The sequence below is a fragment of the Amblyomma maculatum genome, chromosome 1 (genome assembly GCF_055883805.1).
Source record: "Amblyomma maculatum isolate TAMU_Amacu chromosome 1, ASM5588380v1, whole genome shotgun sequence".
Taxonomy (NCBI): domain Eukaryota; kingdom Metazoa; phylum Arthropoda; class Arachnida; order Ixodida; family Ixodidae; genus Amblyomma; species Amblyomma maculatum.
This window is the reverse complement of record NC_139344.1, coordinates 244,482,569-244,508,177: the sequence shown is the minus strand read 5'-3', so window position 1 is coordinate 244,508,177 and position 25,609 is coordinate 244,482,569. Positions and strand designations below refer to the sequence as shown.

General features: G+C 46.8%; 1 protein-coding gene across 1 annotated transcript; it reads left to right on the top strand.

Moving 5' to 3' along the window:
- The first annotated feature begins 14,722 nt into the window (after positions 1 to 14,722).
- Positions 14,723 to 17,854, top strand: LOC146206112 (pfs47 receptor-like). Its single transcript, XM_084586991.1, has 3 exons — positions 14,723 to 14,782; positions 15,037 to 15,251; positions 17,163 to 17,854. The coding sequence occupies exons 1-3, from the start codon at positions 14,767 to 14,769 to the stop codon at positions 17,331 to 17,333; spliced, it is 402 nt and encodes a 133-aa protein (XP_084443117.1). The 5' UTR covers positions 14,723 to 14,766; the 3' UTR covers positions 17,334 to 17,854.
- The last annotated feature ends 7,755 nt before the right edge of the window (positions 17,855 to 25,609 follow it).

The following is a 25,609-nucleotide window of genomic DNA, read 5'->3' as shown; positions in this document are numbered from 1 at the left end:
GCGGCAAATTGGTCAGGTATGCAATAAAAGAGTCTTGCATCTCTGTTCCGCGGCTTGCCGCTTACGTACCTCCCATGAAGCAGCGATCCAAATCACGTGAATATAAGTAGAGTGCTTCAATTTTGCTGCGTGTTGGCTCCTATAGACGGTGGTATGAGAAGCTTAATGTACCGAAGAGACTCAGGCCAAGAGGGACGCCAGAGTGGAGGCGTTCCTCATGATTTGAGGCGTCCCTCAAAGAATCAACCTTCCAAACCTCTTTGATGCCAAGTAAGGCACTCTACTGCTAGGCCATCCAAGCAGGTTTATGTGCCTTGGTTAAAACGGAGTGTCAGGTGGTCGCCTACGACCGGTAAATAGATAAAGTGGTAGATTAACATTGTATGCTCACAAGACTCTGTGAGATACCAGAGGCAGAAATTAAGATATTGGTAAATAATCTAGTAGAAACTACATGTACGCGAAAGAGGCACCTCAAAAGGGACCACAGACGAGAGCCTTCAACCCTACCACACCATATGCACTTAAAAGCAGAGCATAAGGGCAAGCTGCATTTTTCCCCCTCTTTGCTTTCTACAAACTCAGACACCACTGAAGAAAAGCTATCAGCACTAACGTTTCACTTCCGGCTAACGAACAAGTAATATTGTTGCAAGTTCACGGTAACTGAGAGAAGAAATTCGCATTGGACTGATAGGTGACGATTATAAGTCCACGTTTCAGGAAATGCCAATGTTGACAAATCGTTTATTATTACGATATATTTTACGCAAAAAAGAAATTTCTGCCATGCCAGGTAGGTGGCTTAGTGCAAAGAGCTCCCACGTTTCTGTGCCTCATGAGAGCACCTGAAGTCTAGAACATGTACAGGCCGGGTGGCCAGCGACCTTGGCCGGCCACTGAGGAATGTGTTTTGCTCTCCACAGTCTAAACCAAGTCCATGTCGTCCGAAATTCTCGTGCGCACTTTTCAAAGGCAAAAACTGATTTGCTATCAGACTCATCATAATCGTCATTATCACAACTGCGCGCAATGAAGGGTTTTTCACCAGTTAGTCCTGTCCCGTGGCAACTGCAGCACCCACCTCAACCCAGCAAACTTACTTATCATTATCACAACTGCGCGCAATGAAGGGTTTTTCACCAGTCAGTCCTGTCCCGTGGCAACTGCAGCACCCCCCTCAACCCAGCAAACTTACTTATCCGCATCTCTGTGATCTTCTGCGGAATCCTGTCTAGTCTGCCTTCTCTCGGAACCCATGCAGTTCATTACACTAAGCGACCATCGCTTATGTTGCCTTCGAGTGGCCTAGTCTGGTCGTTTAGTTCAGTTCAGTAGTTCAGTCGTGCCCGACTCTTCGTGACCCTATGGACCATATCACGCCACGCTTTCCGGTCTCTCACTATCTTCCTAACATCACATAACTTCATCTGCAGGGACTCGAGGATGCCATCTAACCATCGCGTTCGCTGCCTACCCCTCTCCGGTGACCCCCAACCTTTCCCAACATCAAATCTTTCTCCAGCGACTCCTCTCTTCTCATCAGATGACCAAAGTAGCTGAGCTTTAACTTTAAAATTTGACCCTCCAATGAGCAGTAAGGGTTTATGGTCAACAATATCGACTGATTTGTTCTGCTGGCCGTCCAAGGAACTCTCAAGATTCTCCGCCAGCAGCACAATTCAAACGCGTCAATTCTTCGGCGGTCAGCCTTCTTCACAGTCCAACTCTCGCATCCATACATCACAAGTGGAAAGGCCATAGCAGGAGTTATAGCGATCTTGGTTGGCAGTGTAATGTCTCGGCTCTTTACTAGGCGGTCAAGGCTAGTCATGGCTCTCTTTCCCAGAAGCAGGCGTCTCCTAATTTCATGGCTGCAGTCTCCTTCCGGGGTAATCTTGGAGCCCAGGAAGAGAAAATCTGTCACTGCTTCCACTTCTTGTCCCTTGATGCTCCAGGATCTGATAGGGCAAGACGCCATGATCTTTATCTTTTTAATGTTCAGTTTAAGCCCAAACTTCTCACTCTCTTCTTGTACGCGCACCAGAAGTCTCTTGAGTTCCACTTCACTTTCTGCCATTAAAGTGGTATCATCCGAATATCTAAGGTAGTGGGGTCGTGCATATTGCTTATTCTCAATTTCAGCAGGGATGTCATTGACTCAGGTTTATTTCTTAATCAATCCAGCTCTCTTCCTGACTCTTAGTACGTTGCATATACAGCCCTTGTCAAAAGTGTAGATCCCACGGAGTATGCTCCTGAGTCGTGCAGTGGCGCTGATTTAGCCTTTTCCCATCGGAGAGGGTAGGACAAAAAATCTTCTTGCCATCAAACGATTCGGAACACCGAAAATGTTTTACAAACCGCACGAAGTGGCTCAGAAGCAGACCAACTGGGCTCTGGACATTTGACAAAGACGGTACATATGATTTTCCTTTCTTTCCGTTACTCCGCTGTCCTCACTCTAACTTCGACCCTTTTTTGCTATAGCCTCTAAGTTTGTGAGTACCGGAAAGATACAGCTGTTGACGATAAGCTGTCATTCATGACCTGCCGATGCCTGCCAATGCATTTGACTTCATTCTTATTATATGAGAAATCATTTCGCTCCCATAAGCAAAAATCCGGCGACGTCCATGGCACGACATTCGAATGACGCCCATGAACGGTGCCACAACGTATGTAAAATGATATGATAGCCATCAATGTATGACCTTAATTAAAAAATGAGCCCAGATACTCATGAATCCTAACTCATTTTTATTATACAACGAAGCGAGACAGGGTACTTCGCAACGTAACGTGCTGTAAGTAGTAGAGAGTCTGTACGAACATTACGCTCAATCATTACTCACAGTTACAAGCATGGGTCACGACTAAAATTCGTTTTGCAATGTCGCATGACTCAGTACTTTACGAAGTAGCGTAATGTTTTGTGTAGGCTTGGTACAAACGCCACGTATAAGCATGACTCGCAGTCTAAATGATGTCTTTTGACTCATAGTCACTACAGCAGTGGGTGCTGAGTTGGGCGAGTCGATCTGTGTGCTCCTGTTACTTTGTCTTACGTCCTTTTGGATTGTTTTCCCATTCAAAATGATCATAGTCATTATGCTATGTAGCATGAGTAGCGACCATTTATTTATTAGCGAAATGAAGGCAATGTGTAGAGTTCGTACAACCATTACGCATAGTCATGACTCATAGTGTATGTAACACAGCATGACTCTGCACTTAATAAAATAGTGAATTTATTTCACATTCTCGCATGCAAAAGCAGTCTCCTGGTCATTCCGCTACCGTGATCCAGGTTAGCTGTTACATTTCAACATGAAGGAGACACATTTTCTGGCCCTTTTTGAGGCCTACTTTCTGCTTTGCCTGTCTAGATCGATAATAATTACTGGTGAACGCAACGTCATCCGTGAATAGGAGATTACAGAAGTGTGAACCAATAACCCTAACTGCTCGCAATTCATGTCTCTGAATACTTCCTTTAAGCAAGTGGTTAACAGTACTATGTGTATCGTATCACCTTGCCAAAAAGCTTTTCTTACATGAATTTTATTATTTTCTTTATGGAGGACTATGGATGCTGCTACAGCCACTTCAAATACAGGTCAAAATATTTGGATGGGCACCAACGTTCTGACGAAGCTTTACCTAAACAAAGGAAAGTAAATGAGTTGAAATTAGAAACATTTAGATAGGATGGGTGTCGGAACTTTGTGGGACCTTCAGATTGCCAGATGGCTACGTGCACTGTCCACAGGTCACGAATGCCCATTGGCTAGAGCTGCACACAGGGAAGTCTAGTGAACGCGTGGTGCAGTCATAAGTTTCATAAACGACTAGAAACTCACATAAAAAATTAGTTGAATTACCAAAATACACAAGAAGCAAAATCAAAACGTTCAAAAATAAAAATAGAAAGCAAAGAAAACAAACATCACTAACGCTAACATGTTCGTACTCCCGGCCTCACAGCACGTATGCGGTTCAGGAGCTCTTCGTATCTTTTCTATCGCCTTCGTCTACTGCCTCCTCGTCGTCTTCGTGTTCGTTTCCGCTGTTGTGAATAGCATGGCTGACCTCTCCCGCCACCTACACGGCAATGTTACGCCGTTAAAGACATATGGGTCGCCATTCGGTTGTCTAGTTGAGCTTGTCTCTGTATTGTTAACCAAGCCTGTCCTGCAGGGCGGACACAGAAATATTGTTACTTAGCTGTATTCGCTCTTCGTGATGAGGATGAAGAAGTGCAACAGACTCCGAGAAGACGACGACGCTGAGTGTTGTGAAATCGGTGCCCTCATCAACGTTAGTTGTGCGGACAGCTTTGGGACTGTAAATCTTCCACGTAACATCTCTTTGTGGAGGTGAATCTATTCGATCCCCTGTGACAAGCTGGATCTCCGCAGCGGCCGCCACATCGGAACCACCACGATGACTACCGACGCCTCTACCTCTACAGCCGCCGCCCCTGCTGTTGTAATGGCCCACCCCCGTGACCCCGGAACCTTCTGCGGGACCGACGACGTCGACGTAGACGACTGGCTAGCCGTATACGAGCGCGTGAGCAAGCACAACAGGTGGGATGCCACACTCATGCTCGCGAATGTAATATTTTACTTGGCTGGGACCGCGCGGGTGTGGTTTGAAACCCACGAAGACGAGCTAACATCTTGGGAGATTTGTAAACAGAAGCTGAACGACCTATTCGGAAAGCCTATTGGCCACCACATTGCCGCCAAAAAAGCGCTCGCCTCTCGCGCCCAAACGTCTACAGAGTCTTATCTCACTTACATCCAAGACGTCCTGTCCCTATGCCGCAAAGTCGACCAAGGCATGCCTGAGGAGGATAAAGTCGGCCATATAGTAAAAGACATTGCCGACGATGCCTTCAACCTCCTGTTGTGTAGGGATTGCTCCACCGTGGACTCTGTGCTGCAGGTGTGCCGACGTTTCGAGCAGGCGAAACAGAAGCGCATATATCACCGTTTCGACCGGCTGCCGAACACGGCTGCTAGCTCCTCCTGTATCGATATCCCGACTCCTCGACCGCCTGCTAACGACAGCACTTTGACACGCATTGTCCGCCAAGAGCTTGAGGCAATGACTCCCGCGGCCTCGCTGTCGCATACAACCGACAACACCCTGGCTACCATATCACTTATTAAGGCTGTTGTTCGCCAAGAGGTTGCGAATATGGGCCTCCCTTCTACCAGCACCACCGACACCATGGATTCAGCAATTGCTGCCACCTCAACCAACGCCGGTTTCTCGCCCCGATATCGTTACCGCAACCCAAATGAATGGCGTACCCACGACAATTGCCCCATCTGTTTTACTTGTTCTCGCGTTGGCCACATTTCCCGCCACTGCCGTAGTCGCTGGTACACGCCATCTCGTCAGTACACCTACGTTGACCGCCGCGGAGACTATGCCCCTCGCTATTCTCCACCTCGCCCCGACCAGACCCTTGCTGACCCCGGTTACACTGTCCGTGCTGCCAACCGTTCACCATCCCCGCAAGCACGACGTTCGCGTTCTCCTCTTCCTCGGCGCAATTCGCCACCATCATATTCTGGCCACGTACAGGAAAACTAGCCAATGCAGCTCCCGGAGGTGACGCTGCATTTATGACCTGGACTGAAAAACCTCTATTGACCCCTGCCCTACAAAATAACCGTATCGACGTCCTTGTGGATGGAGCTCCCGTTTCTGCTCTAATTGATACAGGCGCCCAACTGTCCGTTCTCAGCTCCTCATTTCGCCGTCGCCTCAAGAAAGTCCTTACGCCAGCCGTCTCGTTCACAGTTCGCGTCGCCAATGGCAGCCCTGCTACCGTGGTTGGCATGTGTACGGCGCGAGTTACAATTGCTGACCGTCATACCCCAGTGTTATTCACCGTCCTACATGAATGCCCCCACGACGTTATCCTTGGCATTGATTTCTTAACAGCCCACTCTGCCCTTATTGACTGCTCTAGCGGCCTCCTTCGCTTGGACCTTCCGCTCTGCTCTGAAGACTCCTCCTGCTCACCCCGACTTCGATCAGCACAGTTTAGCCGCCTTCCTCCTGAAATTGCCGTTTACATCCCTATGTCGCCATTTCCACCCGTCCCAGATGGCGACTATCTCGCTTGTCCCATTACTGATGTCATGCTGCAGCGGCACGTCACCCTTCCTCATCTAATTGTGCACATCTCCCAGAACCGCACCACTCTCCCAGTCCTTAACTTCAGCTTTTCAACTCAAGTTCTGCCCGAGGGAATTTCATTAGCTTCGCTGTCACCGATGACCGATTGTGCCATTTCAGCTCTGTCTACAGATCATACAACTGCCGTCCCTGCCAACACCTCCTCGTCGTACACATCGCGCCCTGATCCGCTTAACAGCATGATATCAGCTGATCTGCAGCCTGAATTCGCCGCTGATTTACACAAGCTTTTGTTTACCTACAGTGACCTTTTTGACTTCGGCACCCGCCCATTGGGTCAAACGACAGTTGTAACCCACCGCATTGACACTGGGGACGCCAGTCCTATCCACAGGCGGCCCTATCGTGTTTCGCTTGCCGAGCGACGCGTCATTCAAATGGAGGTCGAAAAGATGTTAACGAACGACATAATCGAGCCTTCCAGTAACCCCTGGGCATCCCCTGTCGTGTTGGTCAAGAAGAAGGATAACAGTTGGAGGTTCTGCGTTGACTACCGTCATTTGAATAAGATAACCAAAAAAGATGTATATCCTCTTCCGCGCATCGACGACACGCTTGATAGTTTGCACGGAGCCAGCTACTTTTCATCCATCGACCTTCGTTCCGGCTACTGGCAGATTTCTGTCGACGAGAGAGACCGTGAAAAGAAAGCGTTCATCACCCCTGACGGCCTCTATCAATTTAAAGTCATGCCTTTTGGCCTATGTAACGCCCCTGCAACTTTCGAACGGATGATGGACTCATTGCTGCGCGGCTTCAAGTGGACGACTTGTCTTTGTTACTTAGACGACGTCATTGTTTCCTCTTCCACTTTTGACAGCCACCTCTCTCGCCTTTCTACCATTCTCGAGCTATTCCGCCGCGCCGGCCTTCAACTCAACTCAAAGAAATGCAGTTTCGGCCATCGGGAAATCAAAGTGCTTGGTCACTTGGTTAATGCTTCCAGTGTTCAGCCTGACCCTGACAAGGTACGTGCCGTCAGAGATTTTCCCACTCCACGTTCATCCAGCGATGTCCGAAGCTTTATTGGCCTATGTTCCTATTTCCGACGATTCGTCCCGAACTTCTCAGTCCTTGCTCGTCCGCTCACCCAACTCCTCAAGAAAGAGGCTTCATTCTATTGGGGGCCTGAACAAGTTGCAGCTTTCTCGGAGCTTATTGCTGCTCTAACTACTCCACCAGTCTTGGCCCACTTCAACCCTTCCGCCAATACTGAACTCCGTACCGACGCAAGTGGCCATGGAATAGGAGCTATTCTCGCTCAGCAACAACACGGCCGTACAAGGGTGATTGCGTATGCCAGCCGCCTCCTCTCAACACCCGAACAAAATTATTCTATTACAGAGCGAGAGTGCCTGGCGCTTGTCTGGGCTATTACGAAATTCCGCCCTTATTTGTTTGGCCGCCATTTTACTGTGATAACAGACCATCATGCCTTGTGCTGGCTTTCCTCTCTCAAAGATCCTACTGGCCGTTTGGGGCGCTGGGCGCTACGATTACAAGAATACACCTTTTCCGTCGTCTACAAGTCCGGCCGGCTTCACCAAGATGCAGACTGTTTGTCACGTCATCCCGTCGACTCCCCTAGTCCTACAGACTCTGACGATGATGCATATGTCTTATCTGTCTCCGCCTTTGCCAACATTGCCAAGGAACAGCACCTAGATCCTTCTCTGCATTCCATTATCCTCCGTCTTACCTCCGACCGCCCTGACCCATCTCTCGCCTTATTTGTGCTCCACAAGAACACCCTATACCGACGTAATATGCAACCAGATGGCACAGACCTTTTGCTCGTCGTTCCACAACACCTGCGTTCCACCATCCTTGAACAGTTCCATGATGCTCCCACGGCTGGCCACTTGGGTGTTTCTCGCACATACGACAGCCCAGCCTGCGCCGACGTTTCTACTGGCCGGGGCTCTACCGCTCTGTCCAGCAGTACATTGCCGCGTGTGAACTGTGCCAGCGTCGGAAGAAGCCCACAATTTTGCCTTCAGGTCATATGCAGCCGATACCCATACCAACTGACCCATTTTCCCGTATAGGCGTTGACCTCCTTGGCCCCTTTCCAGTTTCCACCTCGGGGAACAAATGGATCGCCGTCGCCACCGATTACGCTACTCGGTACGCTATTACCCGAGCCATCCCGACCAGCTGCGCCACAGACGTCGCTGACTTCCTTCTAGAAAACGTAATTTTTCATCATGGTGCTCCTCGCGAACTACTAACTGACCGTGGCCGCTGTTTCCTGTCGCGAGTGGTTGACGAAATTCTCCGTTCGTTTTCCGTCCGCCACAAATTCACCACCGCATATCATCCCCAGACCAACGGCCTCACGGAACGTCTAAACCGTACCCTCACAGACATGCTGGCCATGTATGTGTCTGACGACCATCGAGATTGGGACGTTCATCTCCCCTTTGTCACATTCGCCTACAATTCATCTGTCCATTCTACCGCCGGATACTCCCCATTTTATTCATTATTTGGCCGACACCCGTTACTGCCCTTCGACACCTCTCTACCCGCGGCAGACGCCACCAGTACTTACACCAGTGATGCCGTCACCCGTGCTCATGATGCCCGCCGGATAGCTAATGCCAGGCTCTCTGCATCCCAAGACTCTCAAAAGATCCGGTACGACAGCCGCCACCGTGATGTTCACTACACTCCTGGATCTCTCGTTTTGCTGTGGCTCCCGTGCCGTCGAGTGGGCTTGTGTGAAAAACTTTTGCCCCGTTACACTGGCCGTCACCTACGAAGTTGAATCTGTGGTTCCGAAGTCCACGTCCACAGCTCCAACCTCCGAAATAGTGCATGTGTCCCGTCTCAAGCCCTATCATCAACGTTCTATTTCGCTAACATAGACAGCACCGGGACTGTGCTTTTCCCGCGGGGGGGGGGGGGGGGGGGGGTAGTGTTACTTAGCTGTATTCGCTCTTCGTGATGAGGATGAATAAGTGCAACATACTCCGAGAAGACGACGACGCTGAGTGTTGTGAAATCGGTGCCCTCATCAACGTTAGTCGCGCGGACAGCTTTGGGACTGTAAATCTTCCACGTAACAATATATTTCAAAGGTGTGAATGGCAAAAGGGCAAAAAAGTGTTTTCAAGAAGCTGAGGCACAAAGTAAGGTTTAAAAGCTGTGGAAAATGTGTCGCGCTACGCGCAGTAAGTCCTGTGCAACCTTTTGAAGAAAGTCAGTCAGTCAACCACTCAGTCTAAGCATTTTATCGGAACTGAAAGGCCATCTGCCTGCTTGTGGAAGTAGAGTGGCATAAAAGAGGCTTGGAAAAATGCGAAGATGTGGGTTGTTGATGTTGCTGTTGTTTCTTTTTGAGAAATGCGGAAGATCTGTAGCTTGATTTTTATGCCGGTGTTGGGCTAGGTCCGAATCTGGTACATGGCGACTGCATGTCCTGAATGCAACGGTGTCTTGTGTTTTGAGGGCAGGTGTATAATGATGGTGCATGTGTTATTGCTGCATCTGCGCCATTTGGTTGCTTCGATGTGCTGTTAGTGTCTTCCCCACTTGCTGCCAATTTTTGGGGTTAGTGCGAAACTTGTTTTCAATTTGTGGGCCTCTACTCGCGTAAAAATGTAGTGGTTTAGCTTTCAAAACAAACTCAGCAGAAGGTATCAGTAAGGATCCGACAAATGGCTCATAAAAACAAAAAGAATAGGTGCTATAAATCAAGTGACGCTCCTTATTTCTCCAGTATCGCCTTTCAAAATGAGAACATTTTCAAATGTGAAAAATGAGGTGTCTGTTCTTCAGACACTATTGTCCGCCTCTCATGTCATTTGATCGATGGATTACTGTGTTACCAATCAAAGCCAGTGTAATCACACTCCGCGTTTTAACTTTGGTTCGCAGGCGCTCGTCTGCGATGGTGCATGCCTGGAGTGGCAGGCGGCTACTAATGGCGCAGTGCCGAACGGAGCCATCCAAGGGGGTGTGACCTCCGATGGAGAGCAGCTCTACGTTGCACGCGCTCTCTACAAGGGAATGAAGACTATCGGCAGGCTGCAGGCTTCTCAGCGCTGCGCGATAGTCACCTACGGCGGTGTCGAGCATCGCTACACCGAGTACGAGGTCCTCGTCTGCAAGACAATGAACTTCTGAGAACAAAATCTCAAACAGCATCTGCAACTACAGTAGCAGTGAATCCTGTCGGAAATTGGTCGCGAACGACGGATGCACTTGTGGGCATATTGCTTTAATTTGCGCAGTCATCGCACTGCGGGTTTCGTTGAAGAGTATGGATAGATAGAGATAGACAGATAAATCTTTATTCATAAGAATGAATAAGGTACAGGAAATTCGCCCAGTTACTGAAATATGCGCTAGATTGCATTGTCTGGAAGCGCAAGCGGTTACCTTGCGCTGCTGGCGGCATGCCTGAAATTGTGAATAAACTGAAATCAAACTGAGCGAGAATAAATGGCTGGCTGTGAATAAAAAGAAGCGACACTGAATAAGTGTATTTCGACTATGCATGCTTACACATTGCGGGCGGGGCCACTAAAAGGAGCACTCTGTACCGCTTGGAGAGCAGAGCGCTAGTAGCGGGACTCCATCATCCACATCATCATCGCCGTGGTTGTCGCACTCATATTCATGAATTTTTATCAAATGCATTTACAACAGCACTACTTGAGGACACATTATCTAGTCTTCCTTAACTCATTGCTTTATCTACGCCTCAGATGACGCCAACAACGTTCTTCCATTCCCGTTTTTCCTTATGGTCGTTCTGAGAAGCTGCCAGTTATTCTCCTCCGATCCTCACATGCAACACGTCATCAGAGCAGAATAGGAGTCGAGCTCGCATGATTCACTTGTAAAGAAGCTAAACTAGACGGAAATATATAACACCATATTGTGATCTTAATTCACTCATAAAAGCAGCTTCGAAACGGCTCAGAGCCCATCCAGAGAAAAAGCTTAGAAATACACAAACGCGAAACGATAGTTGCATGTGGCACAGATATGTATTCTCGCCAGTTACTTTGCAGTGAATCCGCTTTAGTGCATTCATGTAATTTCGGAAACCCATGTGTTCAAAAGGCTTGACACTGTGGACAGCTCAGTTCATCTGGAAAAACTAAGCCATTATTCACATCGGTTATAAAAAAAAAAGCAGTAGTGCACTTACTTCATGCACCCTTCGACTCCATTAGCGATTGTTATGCCAATATTATTCTCTCTCTACAATTGTTTCAGAGGCAGTTCCATAAAACAGGGGCTTACTCGCACGACTGTACCCTGCGATAAGGTCGAACGTACACTAAGATATCAGTTCATACCGAGGAAACCTCTAGCCATTTACCTGAACGGCAACGTGCATGCACAATGTAATCAGCTCGCTTTGATAATGCTATAGCGCAAAAGCTAGGAGAAGGAATGCAAGGAAGACAGGGCAGAAAAAGCGTTCACTAGTCAACTTTTTTTTTTCAGTTCCTCTCCTAGATTACGCGCTGATTTGTGCGGAACATGCAGTCAGGCCATATGTAGGCTTATTACATGACGTGTAGTTATCGACAGCGAATTTGGGTCATCCTTATCTGCACTTGACTTTGAGTGAACTCGGAAGTGTATGGGCGCTGCATCTATCTCACGAGCTTTCGATTCGGGCGACATAAAATAGGCCAATATCTGCAGGGAATTAAGTCGAATATTATTAGAAAACTGCGTGCGGATAAGGATATCCTCGACTGAAATAAATCATGTACAAAGTAGAAACTTACGCCAGGTGTTGCGTATGCGCGGCGCAAGCGATATTGCTTCTCGGACCAGCACCTGCCTATACCACTTAAGAAAAAAAAAAAGGGATGGGTAGGGGGGAATTGTCAGTCTTGTCGTGAGTGTTCATATTGCTGAGGTGTAGGAAGCATGTTTCGTTACCTGATGACTTAATGCGTTAATGAAAAATTAAATGAAAAGTACAATGAGAGAGGGTTCGTCAGTGTATATTTCGGGTGCAATTTCATCGAAGCGATGGATTCCTTCGAAAATTTACGCATGAGAAAGTGCCGGCACACTTGTTATTAGTGCTATGTTCATTCGAATGTTTTTATCCTGAATAATAATCTTCACCTATTTCTGATACACTTGACTTCTTCGAAGTAATATAGTGACAGAAATTTATCGAGCCCTCGCTTTCTGTGGGTGCATTATTGGGTCCGCCCCGCCGGTGTGGCTCAGTGATCAGAGCGCTTGACAGCTGAATCCAATTGGACGCGGGATCCAATCGCGACCACGGCGACCGTTTTTCAATGGAGGCGAAAAGCTAGGAGCGTGTGTACTGCGCAATGTGTCAGTGCTTGTTAAAGAACCCCAAGTGACCTAAATTTCTGGAGCCCTCTACTACGGCATCCCTACTAATCCGTGTCGGATCAATGGATTTACATAGCAAATCCAGTGTTCCTTTGTGATCTTCCCCATAGGGCGATCACAAAGAAACTCCAGGTAGCACGTTATGTTCTGCTGAAGTGAGGAGAACGGAGCTAACAGTCAACATTCTGGCAAAAACCTTATTGATTTTCTGCTCTGCCTGATGGGTGAAGGCTCAGATGCCGCTCACCCACTAGCTTGTTGGGGAAGTTGGCCCGGCCCCGGTGCTGCGCTCACGTCAGACGGGGTGTCGTTCATCTCGTCAGCTGTGTTTGGCGGCTCGCTGCGTGACGCGATCGGTTTTTTTTTTTTTTCTTTTCTCGGGGCGTCTCGGCAGGCATCGATGTGACGAGTCGGGGCCTTGGGCTTCTCGGAAGTATCGGCTAGCGGTCACTTTACAACGGCTGAGGTGAGGTCCGGCATCGCCGACTCTACCAGCGCGATCTTACGTATTTCTTAATCGCCTATCTCTGCACGACTTCACTGTCTCTCCTGAAGAGCCGAACTTGCGGAGGCGCTCACGCCGTCCCTCTCACGAGCATCGCCATCCTCCTCTGCGAACGGGGCATCGCGTTGCCGGTGTTCGCCTCTGTTCGGCCCGTAGTGCGCTTCGCAGAACTCTTCAGCGGCTTTTGCGTCTTTTGTTTTCTTCCGGCCGGAAACGGCATGACTGCTCCGTGCTCCTGCCGGCCGGCCGACGTTTTGTCGCACCTCAAATCCTTCCGCTCCACCAGCGCCGTCGAAGATGCAACGGTGATCATAACTCACGAAACCGGGTGGACATGGCAAGCACATGTCGGCAGAATAAGTTCTTGGAAGCGCAAGGGCACAATGATCTAGTGAACCAGCCTAAGCGCGTTAAGGCCTACACACATTGTACCTTGAATTTGGCAAAGGAGACCAACTCCACGAAAGGGAATCGGGCCCGCGCTCTAACATCCCCGTCTCTGGGTTTGGGACATTGTATAAAACGAATCCTACGATTTCCAAGAACATACCAAAAACATCGATTAGCCTAAAAAATCACTATTTTTCAATCGTCGGCTATTGCTATGCTCACACGTGTGCTCACTATCTTGAAAATCGACTTTTTCTTATTCAAATTGAAGCAGGTACCGCACTCAGATCCAGTCATTAAGCTATATGACGGTTCACCTTCCATGGGGCCACTTCAGGTCTTGATACCAGATAAAAAAATAATCCTTGTAAAAGTCGATGAAAGTTGTAATTCTTTCGGCTCAAGCGAACAATATCTATTTAGACAAATTACTTCATCGATCTAGCAGATTGTGATGAAGCTTGTGACTTTTAAAAAAAACCTACTCCTAATATATATCCTTTAAAAACTTACAAGTCGCTCTTAAAAACACGGAAGCTGACAGTTGTACTAAAAGAGCTGTGATCGCAGATAATTGCAGCTGAGCATTGTGACCCATTCATTTTAGCACTGCATAGCGACCCATGTACCCATACGACTTGTAATCTTGAAAGTTACAGCAAATTAATGGTAATTTAATGGTAATTTAAAACGGACTGCAAATGAGCGCAGTGTCAAGGAGCCATGAAAGGGGGAAAAAATAAGAAACGGACTGAAACGAGACAACTACTACCCGCGACCTACCCCTGTCCAAAGAAACAGACTTTATTGAGCCCAAAGGTATTCGTGAGTGGCAGATTGGTAGTTTACTTTCATAATATCCTTAATCTAAAAGCAAAATTGAAATTACACTATTTCTTCTTTTTTTCTTTTTTTCACTGATTTATGTAACCGAGTGCAATCACATCTATAAACAGATCTACAGATATGACGCAAATTCAGTATGATTCAAAACTATGCTGGGCGCTAAATCAGGCAAAAAGGACTCCGTGTAGATCCCGAATACAAGTTCCTGGTCTGGCGTCACATGCATGAAATCAAACACCCTCGACAAGCAGAGAAAGAGTATTAGAGAGATGCTGCGATAACAAACGCGGTAGCGTTGATTCGCTTAATGCTGTTTGCCAATGCACCATGTTCCTGATTTCTTTATCGCGAATTTCAACATTTATAGGCTACCGCAGTCGCACTACTTAAAGCACTCATTATACCAGAGAAATCACAGAGAGCGAAGAAAGAACCATCCCCATAGACGACAGCCACGTATGGCCGACTACGGATGTAAGTTTTCACTGCGTGGTTGCATCACAATGCGCGGCGTATATAGATTGGTTGTCTGGAAATCTGTACGGTATGTCTGGTGTGTTAGTGAATGCGACAGAGGTGGAAGAAGTGGCATGGCTTGGCACTGAATTCCTTAGGCCTTATGAGAGCACTCAGGACAGTCATGCCCACCGGAGTAGACACCCACTACTAGACACGCTTGAAATTTCCACATATCCGTGTCATAAGCCCTTACTCATATTACCTCGCAGCCAGCCAGTACAGCCCGCCGTGCCACTGGGTTTTGTGCCGCGGAGACAGCATCCCTAGCAATGCTGTGTCTGGCGGTAAAGACGTGGGAGGCGCGAGCCTCTTCGTAGGGCGTGTCGCGCATGGCGGTGACGTGCTACCGGGAAACGTGTCCCGTTCTCAAGGCGCCTGTTATGTGTCTTTCGAAGATCGCGAGCACAAGTACAAGGAATACCAGGTAAGTGAACTGTCGTCATGACAAAGTCTCTTCGTCCGAACAAAAAATCTTTGGAGACGCTTAAGCAGCGCACAAAGATTTGACGCAATAGTGTGCATGCTTTTCCGACACGTTAAATGACAGGTCACAGTAATGGTCAAAGGCGCGATGACAGGTCACAGTAATAGCCTCCATTCGGCAGAACGAGGTGTATACGCTATCGCGTAAGATTAGAAGGGGCTTATGCCTGCCCAAACATATTAAGAAGTGCAAAATCATGGTTTTTCATGGTTTTGCTGGGTGATTTTGTACTCAGAGATTGGCACAGAGTTTGGAAAAGGGGTAATTATATTCAGTTGGTTAGATTTTTGGGAAACCGAAAGGTGCCGTATTTCTTTTATTTCTCGGCGCACTCCTGCACTTACAATTAGTGTCATGAGATTTGGAGGCACATACGTTTTCGGTTGACTACTAGATGGACGCTAAAGGGAAAATAAAATGATATATAGGGCACCACCCTGAACTTTGTGCAAAAAACGGTTGCATCCTAGTTTGATACGAAATTATGTGCGTCTTGTTTCGCGACAAGTTTTGGCGCCTTCCTCTCAAACCTAAGACACGACGGCGCGCATCTTCGACCGAACAAGCTGTATGCGCTATTTATTGCATATAATCACATGTTTTGTTTTTTTCGCATTCCAGTTTTCTTTCCAGTATCATTATAAAGCCGCGAGAAAAGTAAAAAGAGCCCCTCCTTTCCACCCCCCCCCCTTTTGTTAGCCACGAAGTTATCTTATTTAAGCAACAGCGTTATGATTAGTTATAACCCACACTCAGAAAGTGCGCAATTTCTCAGGAATGCAATTGTTTCGCATATTGTTAAACATCATGATAACAATGAATACATCCGTATATCTTCGATAGTTATACTGCAATTTATTTTCAAAAACGTGCCCCATTGGTTTTCTATAGCGGACTCACTTTTCAGAAGGAAAATTTTTCAATGCATCCGAGGTTTAGACCTCTTCACTCATTATGTTCATAAAGTATTTTGCCATTCTTAACAGCTGCCTCAAAATTACTTGAAAACACACCCCAATTGTTTTCTGAGGAAAGCCTTAACTTCTCCTTTTCGGAACAGCAGAAAATTCAAAAGCAAATTTTCTCTACATATCGAAATCTTAGACCATTTGTATCATAGGGCCATGAAGGTATATGTTGCAATATTCGGCAGCAGCTTCACAATTATTTTCAAAAAGGCTGCCCATTGGTTTTATATGGCGTTTTTAGCTACTCACTACGAGCGCAGCAAAACTTTTAGAAGTACCGTGTTGCCATGCATCGACATGACTATAACAGTCTATCTGACAATATCCGATAAATGCCTCAGAAGTAAAAGGTGATCAGATATCAGACCTCAGTCTAATGTAACCATACATCCTTTATGTTGACACCCCCCACCCTCCGGCCTTCTGGCTCCCTCTCTCTCTCTCTCCGAAGGTTCAAATGTCCGGCCACTGGCACCCTGTGGGTGTCGCTGATGAAATCACTATCTAGAACTTTGTGCTGGACAATTTATTTGTGCGAGAAGAAGAAATTGTCGGAGCTTGGGCTTTCCAAGTTTCTGAATTTTCAGAACTACTGCGCATTTGCTTTCTGTACACAATAACCAAAAAGTGTATACAAAAACACTGCATGAGAGCGGCATGAGTTTAAAATAGCCATTTGTATGTTGTCGTGAACCGTAAACAGCAGTGTTAATTTTTCAAGTTTAATTCTCTTTTGTTAAAATGCTTACTAAAATGGCTTGCGACAAAAGTCCACAGTTATCTAAGGGTCGACCTTACGCTGCCGCTATCAAAAACGACTGAACGCAGAAAAAGAAACACGGATGGCACCATACAACATGGAAATCGCTGCTTTGTTTCGCAGGTGCTCGTCTCCAACGGCGCTCCACTCTCGTGGCTGCCAGCATCTGTCGGTCAAGTGCCGAGCGGAGCCACCCAAGGGGGTGTGACCGGCCTCGGCGAGCCACTCTACATCGGCCGTGCCCGCCACGGAAGCACGCTAACCATCGGCAAGGTCCATCCGTCCTTGAAGTGATTGTACGTCCCCTACGATGGCAAAGAGCACAAGTACGCCGAGTACGAGGTCCTTGTCTGTGACGTACTCAACTTCTGAGGAGCCACGGGCTGATGTGACGGAATCCATGAAACATTAGTGCTCGTTGGGAATGAGCGGCAAAATTGCTTACCGTACCAAATGATTGATCTGTTATCTTCGCACGGGAAAATTGGAGGACAAACAAGGAGCGGCGATTTCCGGAGCGGGTGCTGAGAGAGTACTTTCGTTCATGTTACTTATCAGGAGTGGGCCACAAGGTCCAGTCATAATCAATAGCCCAGCATGTGTCACTGTCTGTACCCGACAATAAATTACCACTGGATCGAAAAGAAGGCAAATAAAAAGAAGAACGTAATGATTAGCTTTCGGTGACTGATACCATTTACGTTTAATTGGAGGTATTTGTGCCGTGTAACTCGCATGTTCTACGTTTGTGTCGAACGTATTGGAGCGAATTGTTGTATTTTTTGTGAATTCTTACCCACACATGCCATCGTAAATCGGAGGAGCGGCAACGCTGCTTATCACTCATATGCTGTTACATTGCACGTCATGAAATAAAATTACTTTACTAAATCTACCTAAGGACTATTGCAGCCCGGAGACTTGACTGCCAGATATTGGCCACTACTGCTTCGAATAACCAGTGCGTTTTCTCATCAACGTTCCCCGGTATATTCCAGCAAAAACAAAACAAATCTCCAGAACAATGCTCAAAATACTACTGAACGCCTAAGCGTTTATTTCTAACGTTTATTTTCACTTTTCTCTAGTACTGTAGTATACGAAGGGAGCCAACAGCCACTAGCATAAAAGAAAGCGTAGGAGATGTTTTTATCAATGATAATAAATAATTAATTGTGGATGTAGCTGGCTAGAAAGTAAAAAAAACTGCCACGTTTCCGCCGGTGGTATCAGAACTCACGACCTCCGAATTGCTCATCCAGTCCTCTGCCAACTAAGCTATGGCGGCTGCTGTTCAATCTTCTACCTTCTTGGGTAGGTTCGCTACCAACACCCTCCTCCACAGTAGCGGACGAGGACTTCATGTGATACCCCAAGTGTCATGTAGAACTTGATGTAACGCGGGCGGAGTGGGACCTGTGACAACCCTCTTATACTACCTATGACATCAAGGCTTCCAGATTCGAAGCCCTTGTTAAGCTAATCCACAGATCAATGTAGGGGAAATTAGAAGACTCAATACGAGATAAATACGAAGCAAGTTAACGGCCACTTACGCAGATGAATGCGTAGGAGATTATATTGTTACGAGATAGCAAGCCGATGCACACAGAGAACAGAGAGAGAAAAGATGGTCGATTACTGAGAGATTATTTAGTGAATTGCGGTGGGGCCTAGTGCGAGCGTTCCTGCCCGCGCCACTGCCCGCTTCTTTCTCGTCCGTAACATATTGCCCGGGGCCACCAAGTAATCGCCCCGATCGTGGACGAGGAAGTTTTCCAATGTTGATGCGATCCATGGCATGACAATGGGCGTGACTAGATGGCCTAAGAAAAAGAGGAAAAGGGAAAAAGACAACGGCTTGTCGACACGATGATTCCCGATGAAGCCTGGCCGAGGATTCTTTCGGGCCACAGGTCGCCAAGACCCGATGACGGAGGCCCAGGCACGCACTACATGGAATGGGCAGGTGTGATGTCTTCGAGTGTAGGTCGTGGGGTTTTGGTCATTGAGATCTTTTGTCGGCACATCGGGTCAGTGCGTCCGTATTGTGTTCAGCTCTCTCTTCGTGTCTTGTGGTTGTGTGGGTGGCGTCTCGTATCAGTCTCTCCTTCGTCGTGTCTTGTTTTCGGGGCGAGGCACGGGACGGTGGAACGAAAAGGTAGCATCGGGTCCGGCAGGCTGGGGACCAGCCAAGTGATGACTCCTAGACCTTCTACAACCGGTACAAGAAGACGCGCAGGGCGCCGATGCTCTGGGCCAGGATGACGAGTGATGATGACGTACCCCGCATCTCCACCAAATATTACGGGGTGGCAAGCCGATGCACACAGAGAAAAGAGAGAGAAGATGGTCGATGACTCAGAGGTGATTTAATGAATTGCGGTGGGCCTAGCGCGCGCGCTTCTGCCCGCGCCACTACCCGCTTTTTCCTCGTCCGTAACAGTATATATACCTATATATGTAGCGGTTTTTAAAATGGAAATAGGTGCGAGAAAACTGAGATAATTTTTGCTCTTTTCACTCACCCGGTATCTCGAGATCTCCGAAAGACACAGCGCCGAAAGAACGTGACGCTCTCCTCAGTAGCCCACCACCGCCAAGAGCCCTACGAAATGGGTCGCACCTCCCAAGTTTCCGCTGCACGAAACCCAGTGGCACACCGGCCTCTACTGCCTGGCGGCGGGGCAATACGAGCAAGGTTTGCGGCCCTGCTATGGGGAAATTTAGAGCTCCTGTATTCGCCTGTGCCTACACGGCGTGAGTCCGATGTAAGTGTGTAGCAGTATCCCACTCTGTTCTGAGTGCTCCCATTTTATGGGACGGGAACCTATTCAATCCCGATCATGCTATTTTCTCCGCCCATGACGAATGCACTACTGAACTAGAGACCCCCGTGCCGGTTCCGAGCCCAGCGACATGTATCGCAGAATGACGTAACCATGCAAGTAAAACTTACGTCCGTAGTCGCTTGGTATTCGCTCTCTGAATGATTTTCTTTAGTTTTAAGCAGTGGAGTACCGTAGCCGGCGGCTTTGCAAGTTCTGAAAGGGGGGGATTCAAAGAAGGTTTAGTCTCGATCTTCACCTGTACAGGCCAGATCTGCAAAGTAAGTTGTGGAAAATGCATTCATCGTGCGAGCCAGAAAAAAAAAAAAAAAAGAAACTCTCAACTCTCGGCTATCGAACCTTTATGGAGAGTTCTCTTTCATAAAGGTCTATGTTGTCTAGATTAGATTAGGGAAGGACTTCACCAACCTTCCTGATGCCCCTAAATCACCAAATGCCTCTGACGTGTGATCGGCCAGAGATGAATAAGATGTCATTTTGTTTAGAACGAAACACAGTTCCACTGCCAGTTATGTCACTTTTCTGCTGTTAAAAGGTGGGCCGGCGTCTGTCAGTAGTTATATCTTCACATGCCAAAGAGGGAAAAAATATCTCAAAGTTATGGGAAGATTTAAGCCGCGGATGTCGCCCACACTACTGCTTCCGCAGAACGGCGCGAGTGTCTATCAGCAAAGACGAGAGGATAACGAAACAAAATCACGGACCATGTTAAAATTGTGGAACTTTAGGACAATGCCCTCATCTCACCACGGCCTGGTGAAAGCTCTATTGTACAAAGGGGCTCGACGTGTCCGTCCTCAACAAACGTCTGGAAAAAGAAGGAAGCTTGGAATATTTGCTGTGCGTGAACTGGCTCCCCACGTGTGTGAGCCATACCTCCATACTTCTGGGTGCAAAGTTGCTTCGTGTTTACAATAGCTTGATTCCCCAAATTGGGCCAGTTGCACTCTGTGCGGACAAAGGTAATGAGTCATTAAATTTCGTGTCTACGAAGGCTATCATTTGGAGTATTGCGCTCTTCTGTGACCACTTTTCAGTGGTGTGAGTTCGGCTTGGTATCATGTAGAGGGAAAGTTACTATTTGAATGAATTGGGGGTTTGCTGGACTTTGCAGACGCATGTACCGGTGCAGATAAAAGCAAACAGAGCATGTTATTTCCTTCTAAAAAATTTCAGACGGTCTGTATTTGAAACTGGCAGTCGTGGCACGTGCATACCGGTAATAGACACCAGTGCGCTTTCATACAGGACACCTAGCATTTTCATATCTCTAATACAGAAGGCATGATTGCCATTTGAAATAAAAAGCATGCTTCGTCTACTTATGTCCGCACCTGTGTATCTCATCTGTTGTGGCTCAGATTTTTTTTTTTTATACACCGATTCATTCTGCCTCCAGTGTAACGTGCGCAAACGCTTTGGCCCCCTCTGTGTCAGTATGCCTAGAGTGGTATTGTTGAAGAAGGAATTAGAATTTCTGCGCAAACCGGCAGGACGTTAAAGACAAGGAAGAGGTTGGCTGCAGAAGTGAAATGAAGGAAGATGTGCAGGTTCTTGTCAATATAGTTGTCAGTGCAGCGTTGTCCTTGTGTTTGTGTGTACTTATGTTTTGTGTTGTTACCTGCTCTTCTGCCTTCTTACAAGAGATGTGTGACCAACTAGCTCAACGTTCAGCTCTATTATTAGACATGCGGCTATCGCCAAGCACATGCCGCTTACCTAGCTTTACCGAAATCGGCCGGGTCGCGCAACACACTGGATAATTAGGCATCGTTTTTAGGGTTTAGAACATCTTACATTCCTGTATCAGCACTGCTTCGTTCTTGGTTCCTTAGAAGTTGACTGTTTTGCAGACCAAGACCTCATACTCTGTGTATTTGCGCTCCTTCATATTGTATGGAGTGTACATGAACTTGAAGGACGGGTGGACCTTACCGAGGGTCATTTTTCCGTTGTGAAGGGTATGGCTAATGTAGAGTGGCTCGCCAGAGGAAGTCCGGCTGCACTCGGCAGGTCATCACCAGAAGCCGGCAGCCACTCCAGGGCAGCACTGTCACAGACAAGTGCCTGCGAAAGAATTTCAACGCAAAACGCAAATGTGCCATCTTTAATGGTTACACTGCGTACGAACGAGGCTCGCGGACAACACTTAACAGTTAATCAAGCGTAATTCGTCCAGCGTTAGTGTCTATTCTCTTACTCTTCAATGTCTAAGGAAAGGAGGTACAGCGTTAAAAAACAATTGACAAAAAAAAAAAAGGCAGAAGTACTGTGTGTATTCCTTCTTTTTCCTGCCTTGTTTATTGCATTGTACTGATTTTGCACTGTGGCTATTCGTTCAAAAATGGATGTGAGGAAACTATCCTATCTTGCAGCATTACTTCAGAAGTTGCAAAATAATACTTAAGAAATTTCTACAGACGAAAATGTTCGATATCGCTTCAACACTGGGCGCGATGGGATTCTTTTCATCGAATGGGCCCAAGTTATGTAGTTTCAATTACGTGGCTTTATTTATAAAATTTGCGAAATATAGAAATTACTATTTATGGTACACAGCTCTGCACTGTGGTAGTACCTTGTTAATAAGAAACACGAGACTTCAAGATATTTCTTTCAAGCCGTTTTTAATAGTCTTCGTTAAAGGAGGGAGTTTGCAATGCGGTTTATATCCATACAGCTGTATTTCGGACGTGTTATAAATCCAGAGTTATAACTAAAATTGCTTGAAGAACTGCCCCGCAGGTGTGGTGCAGTGGTAAGAAGGCGCCCGACTACTGTCTGGAATACCCGGGTTCGAACCCCACCTAGGCGGCTGCGTTTCGATGGAGGCGAAACGAAGAGGCGTCCGTGTGCTCTGCGATGTCAGCGCACGCTAAAGATCCCCAGTTGGTCGCAATTACTCAGTACCCCTCCACTATGGCTCCTCTTTCTCTCTTTCCCCTTTACTCTCATCTTCCTCCCTTTCCTCCCTTTCCTTACGACGCGGTTCAGGTGTCCACAGACACAAGCGTGACAGATGCTGCGCCTTTCCCTTCCTGTGAACCAGTTATTATTATTATTATTATTATTATTATTATTATTATTATTATTATTATTATTATTATTATTATTATTATTATTATTAACTACTTTGAGGCAGTTTAGTGACGGAATGACGTTTTAAAATTAATTCTTTCCGCCAAAATTGTTCTCATCGATCTGTACATCCGCACTTATAAATAACCACAAAACACCAAATAAGGCTATTCACGAAAAAATTAAAATAAGTACGCTGCACGGGTAATCTGATAGTTCGGCGGTGTTCAGCATACAAGAATGTGCTACATTGGTGTCTGTACACAAATCTTGTGAGATAAAGGTCTTCTGCTGTAAGTTCAAGTTCTTTCCATACTAATAACGTTCATCAAATGCTTCACCCCTCGGGATGGCTGGGAAGATGGCAGACAGGCATTTTGCATTTCGTCTGTCCGCAGCAGCGCAGTGGTACTCGACCCAAGGATGCGGGATCGAATCCCGGCCGCGGCGGTCGCTTTTCAGTGGAGGCGAAAAACTAGGAGCCTGTGTGCTGTGTGATGCCAGTGGACGTTAAAGAACCCGAGGTTGACAAAATTTTCAGACCCTTCATTACACTATATATGGCGTCACTCATACCTGAGTTGCTTTCGGACATTAAACTCCGTAAGCGACCAAACAAGGCCTTATCATTTCTTATAAGTGTGGCATGGCGACAAATCCATTTTAAATCATCGTATCGATAGCCGGCGCAACACCAGCCTTCAAATGTAAGGCTGTAGTTAAGTCAGCACTTCCTGCGGAGTGACGTTAGTTTGGGAACCTCATAATGTGCTCACCGCTTTGTGGACCAGTGAAAATAGTTACATTGCGACACGTGTGCTGCATGCTCCGAACGAAGTCCCTGCTACTAAATGCGAAAAAAAGCACACATAACGTTTAAAAAGTAGATCTTGGAAGTATTGACGACTATAAATATGCAAATACAGACTTTCGTGAAAGGATACCTACGTCAATGACGCATTGATTACTTGGTAATTCCTACAGTAGTACTCGTACTGGTCGTAGGACACGTAGCAGAAGCCTCGGGAGCGGACAATTTCGCCCGGTATTCGCTGTGCATGGCGCGGCCCACGAAGAGGGTTTCACCACCCCTCTCTTTGACACCTGGCATTGCTTTTACCGATAGGTCCTTTCCCCGGCACAAAACCCACTGATAGGGAAGCTTGGCTATAGCTGCGAGGCAATTTAGCTAGTTTTATTGGTCTTAGACAGTCCGTTAACGACGACTTCATCACGCACAGCATTCTTCTGCGTCTTCGACGTTCGTTGTGCCAAGAGCCAATAAAACAAAGGTCGAGCTTGGTCATGGTCACCCTGATTTATGTTACACGAAATCCTGCAGCATACATGAAAAGGGACCACTCCCTACGTTCAGAATCTAAACGAACGCCACAACTTCTGCTCATGCACTTTAGCAGACATTCCATGGAATATTTAAGAAAGAGGCAACAAGAGGCAGCACGAACAGAGATGCAAACCTTACATCCGCAGTTTGACACAGTGTTTCATTCGGGGTGAATCGCTCTTGCTTCAAGTTGTGATTTGCACAGCGGACTGAGGCAAGTAAATAGCACACTGAGCAACCTAACGCATTTGGCACGGACTAAGATAAGCAAAGTAAGAACTTTGCTTGAGTGTGAAACTGCCCGCGTACGTTTGTAATTTAGCTCTTGTGATTACTGCCAGCGTTCGTTTATGAGTAACTTCAGTTTATATCGACAGTTTGATGCCTGACAGCGGCACATTCTATCCTTTGTGCGACAAGTGGGCACCAAAGCTCACGAGCCGCGGTGTCATTCCGAAAAATACCGAACTATACACGTACTACACACAATACATAGGGTGACAAAGCGTCCTTGAAATAAACCGGTGAATGAAGGGGGCCAACATGAATGGCAAAATGAATTGGAGCTACCACATATAAATTAATTCAAAAAGCAACACAACCACTGCGGATATTCACTGAAAAATGTGCATATAAGCAGTCCCAAAAAATTCAAGTAATTGTGATCAGTATCGTAGACAGCTACAAGCTACGCGCGAGAGCCAGCAAAAAACCCTTTCTCACCTACTGTAACATAAGTGAAATAAATGCTGCAATACAAAGTCAACATTTTGCAAATATGAAAGCTGAAGAATAGCTAAATTTCGTCCAGCTCATACCGATATTTAATGTGATTGGATGTAATTTGGACAGTATGGCGGAAAAAAGAGCAAATTACAGCTCACCATTTAGAGAACAAAGGGCAAAATATTTACTTAAGGCTACCACGGGCGAAGTTTCTCCCCAGAGCGGGCGATCTGGACTTTATAATACGCACTGAGCGGTGGATCTTCTCACAATCTCATTCATTCTGACCTCAATCTCAGCTGTTTCGAATAGCTTTGTAGCACGAAAGCTTTTCAACTTGCTCCTCAGAAAGAAAATGCTGAATGTATGTAGTCTTCTTTACCTTCTCGGTGCTTCATCACCATGGGTGGCTACCGACTATATTCTTCAATTCGCAAGTTATATCCTACCACTCAAGAGGCAGTGCCCTACTATCTGAAACTAGATCAGGGTGCCTTAGAACACGCAGCTACAAAGGTTGGCTGTGGTTTAATTCTGGTTAACCGTAGTTGAATTGCGAAAGCAACGGCTGC

Coding starts and splice junctions, on each gene's coding strand:
- LOC146206112 (XM_084586991.1), top strand. Junction 15,252..17,162: donor ACAAGTACAAGGAATACCAG/GTAAGTGAACTG, acceptor TTTGTTTCGCAG/GTGCTCGTCTCCAACGGCGC.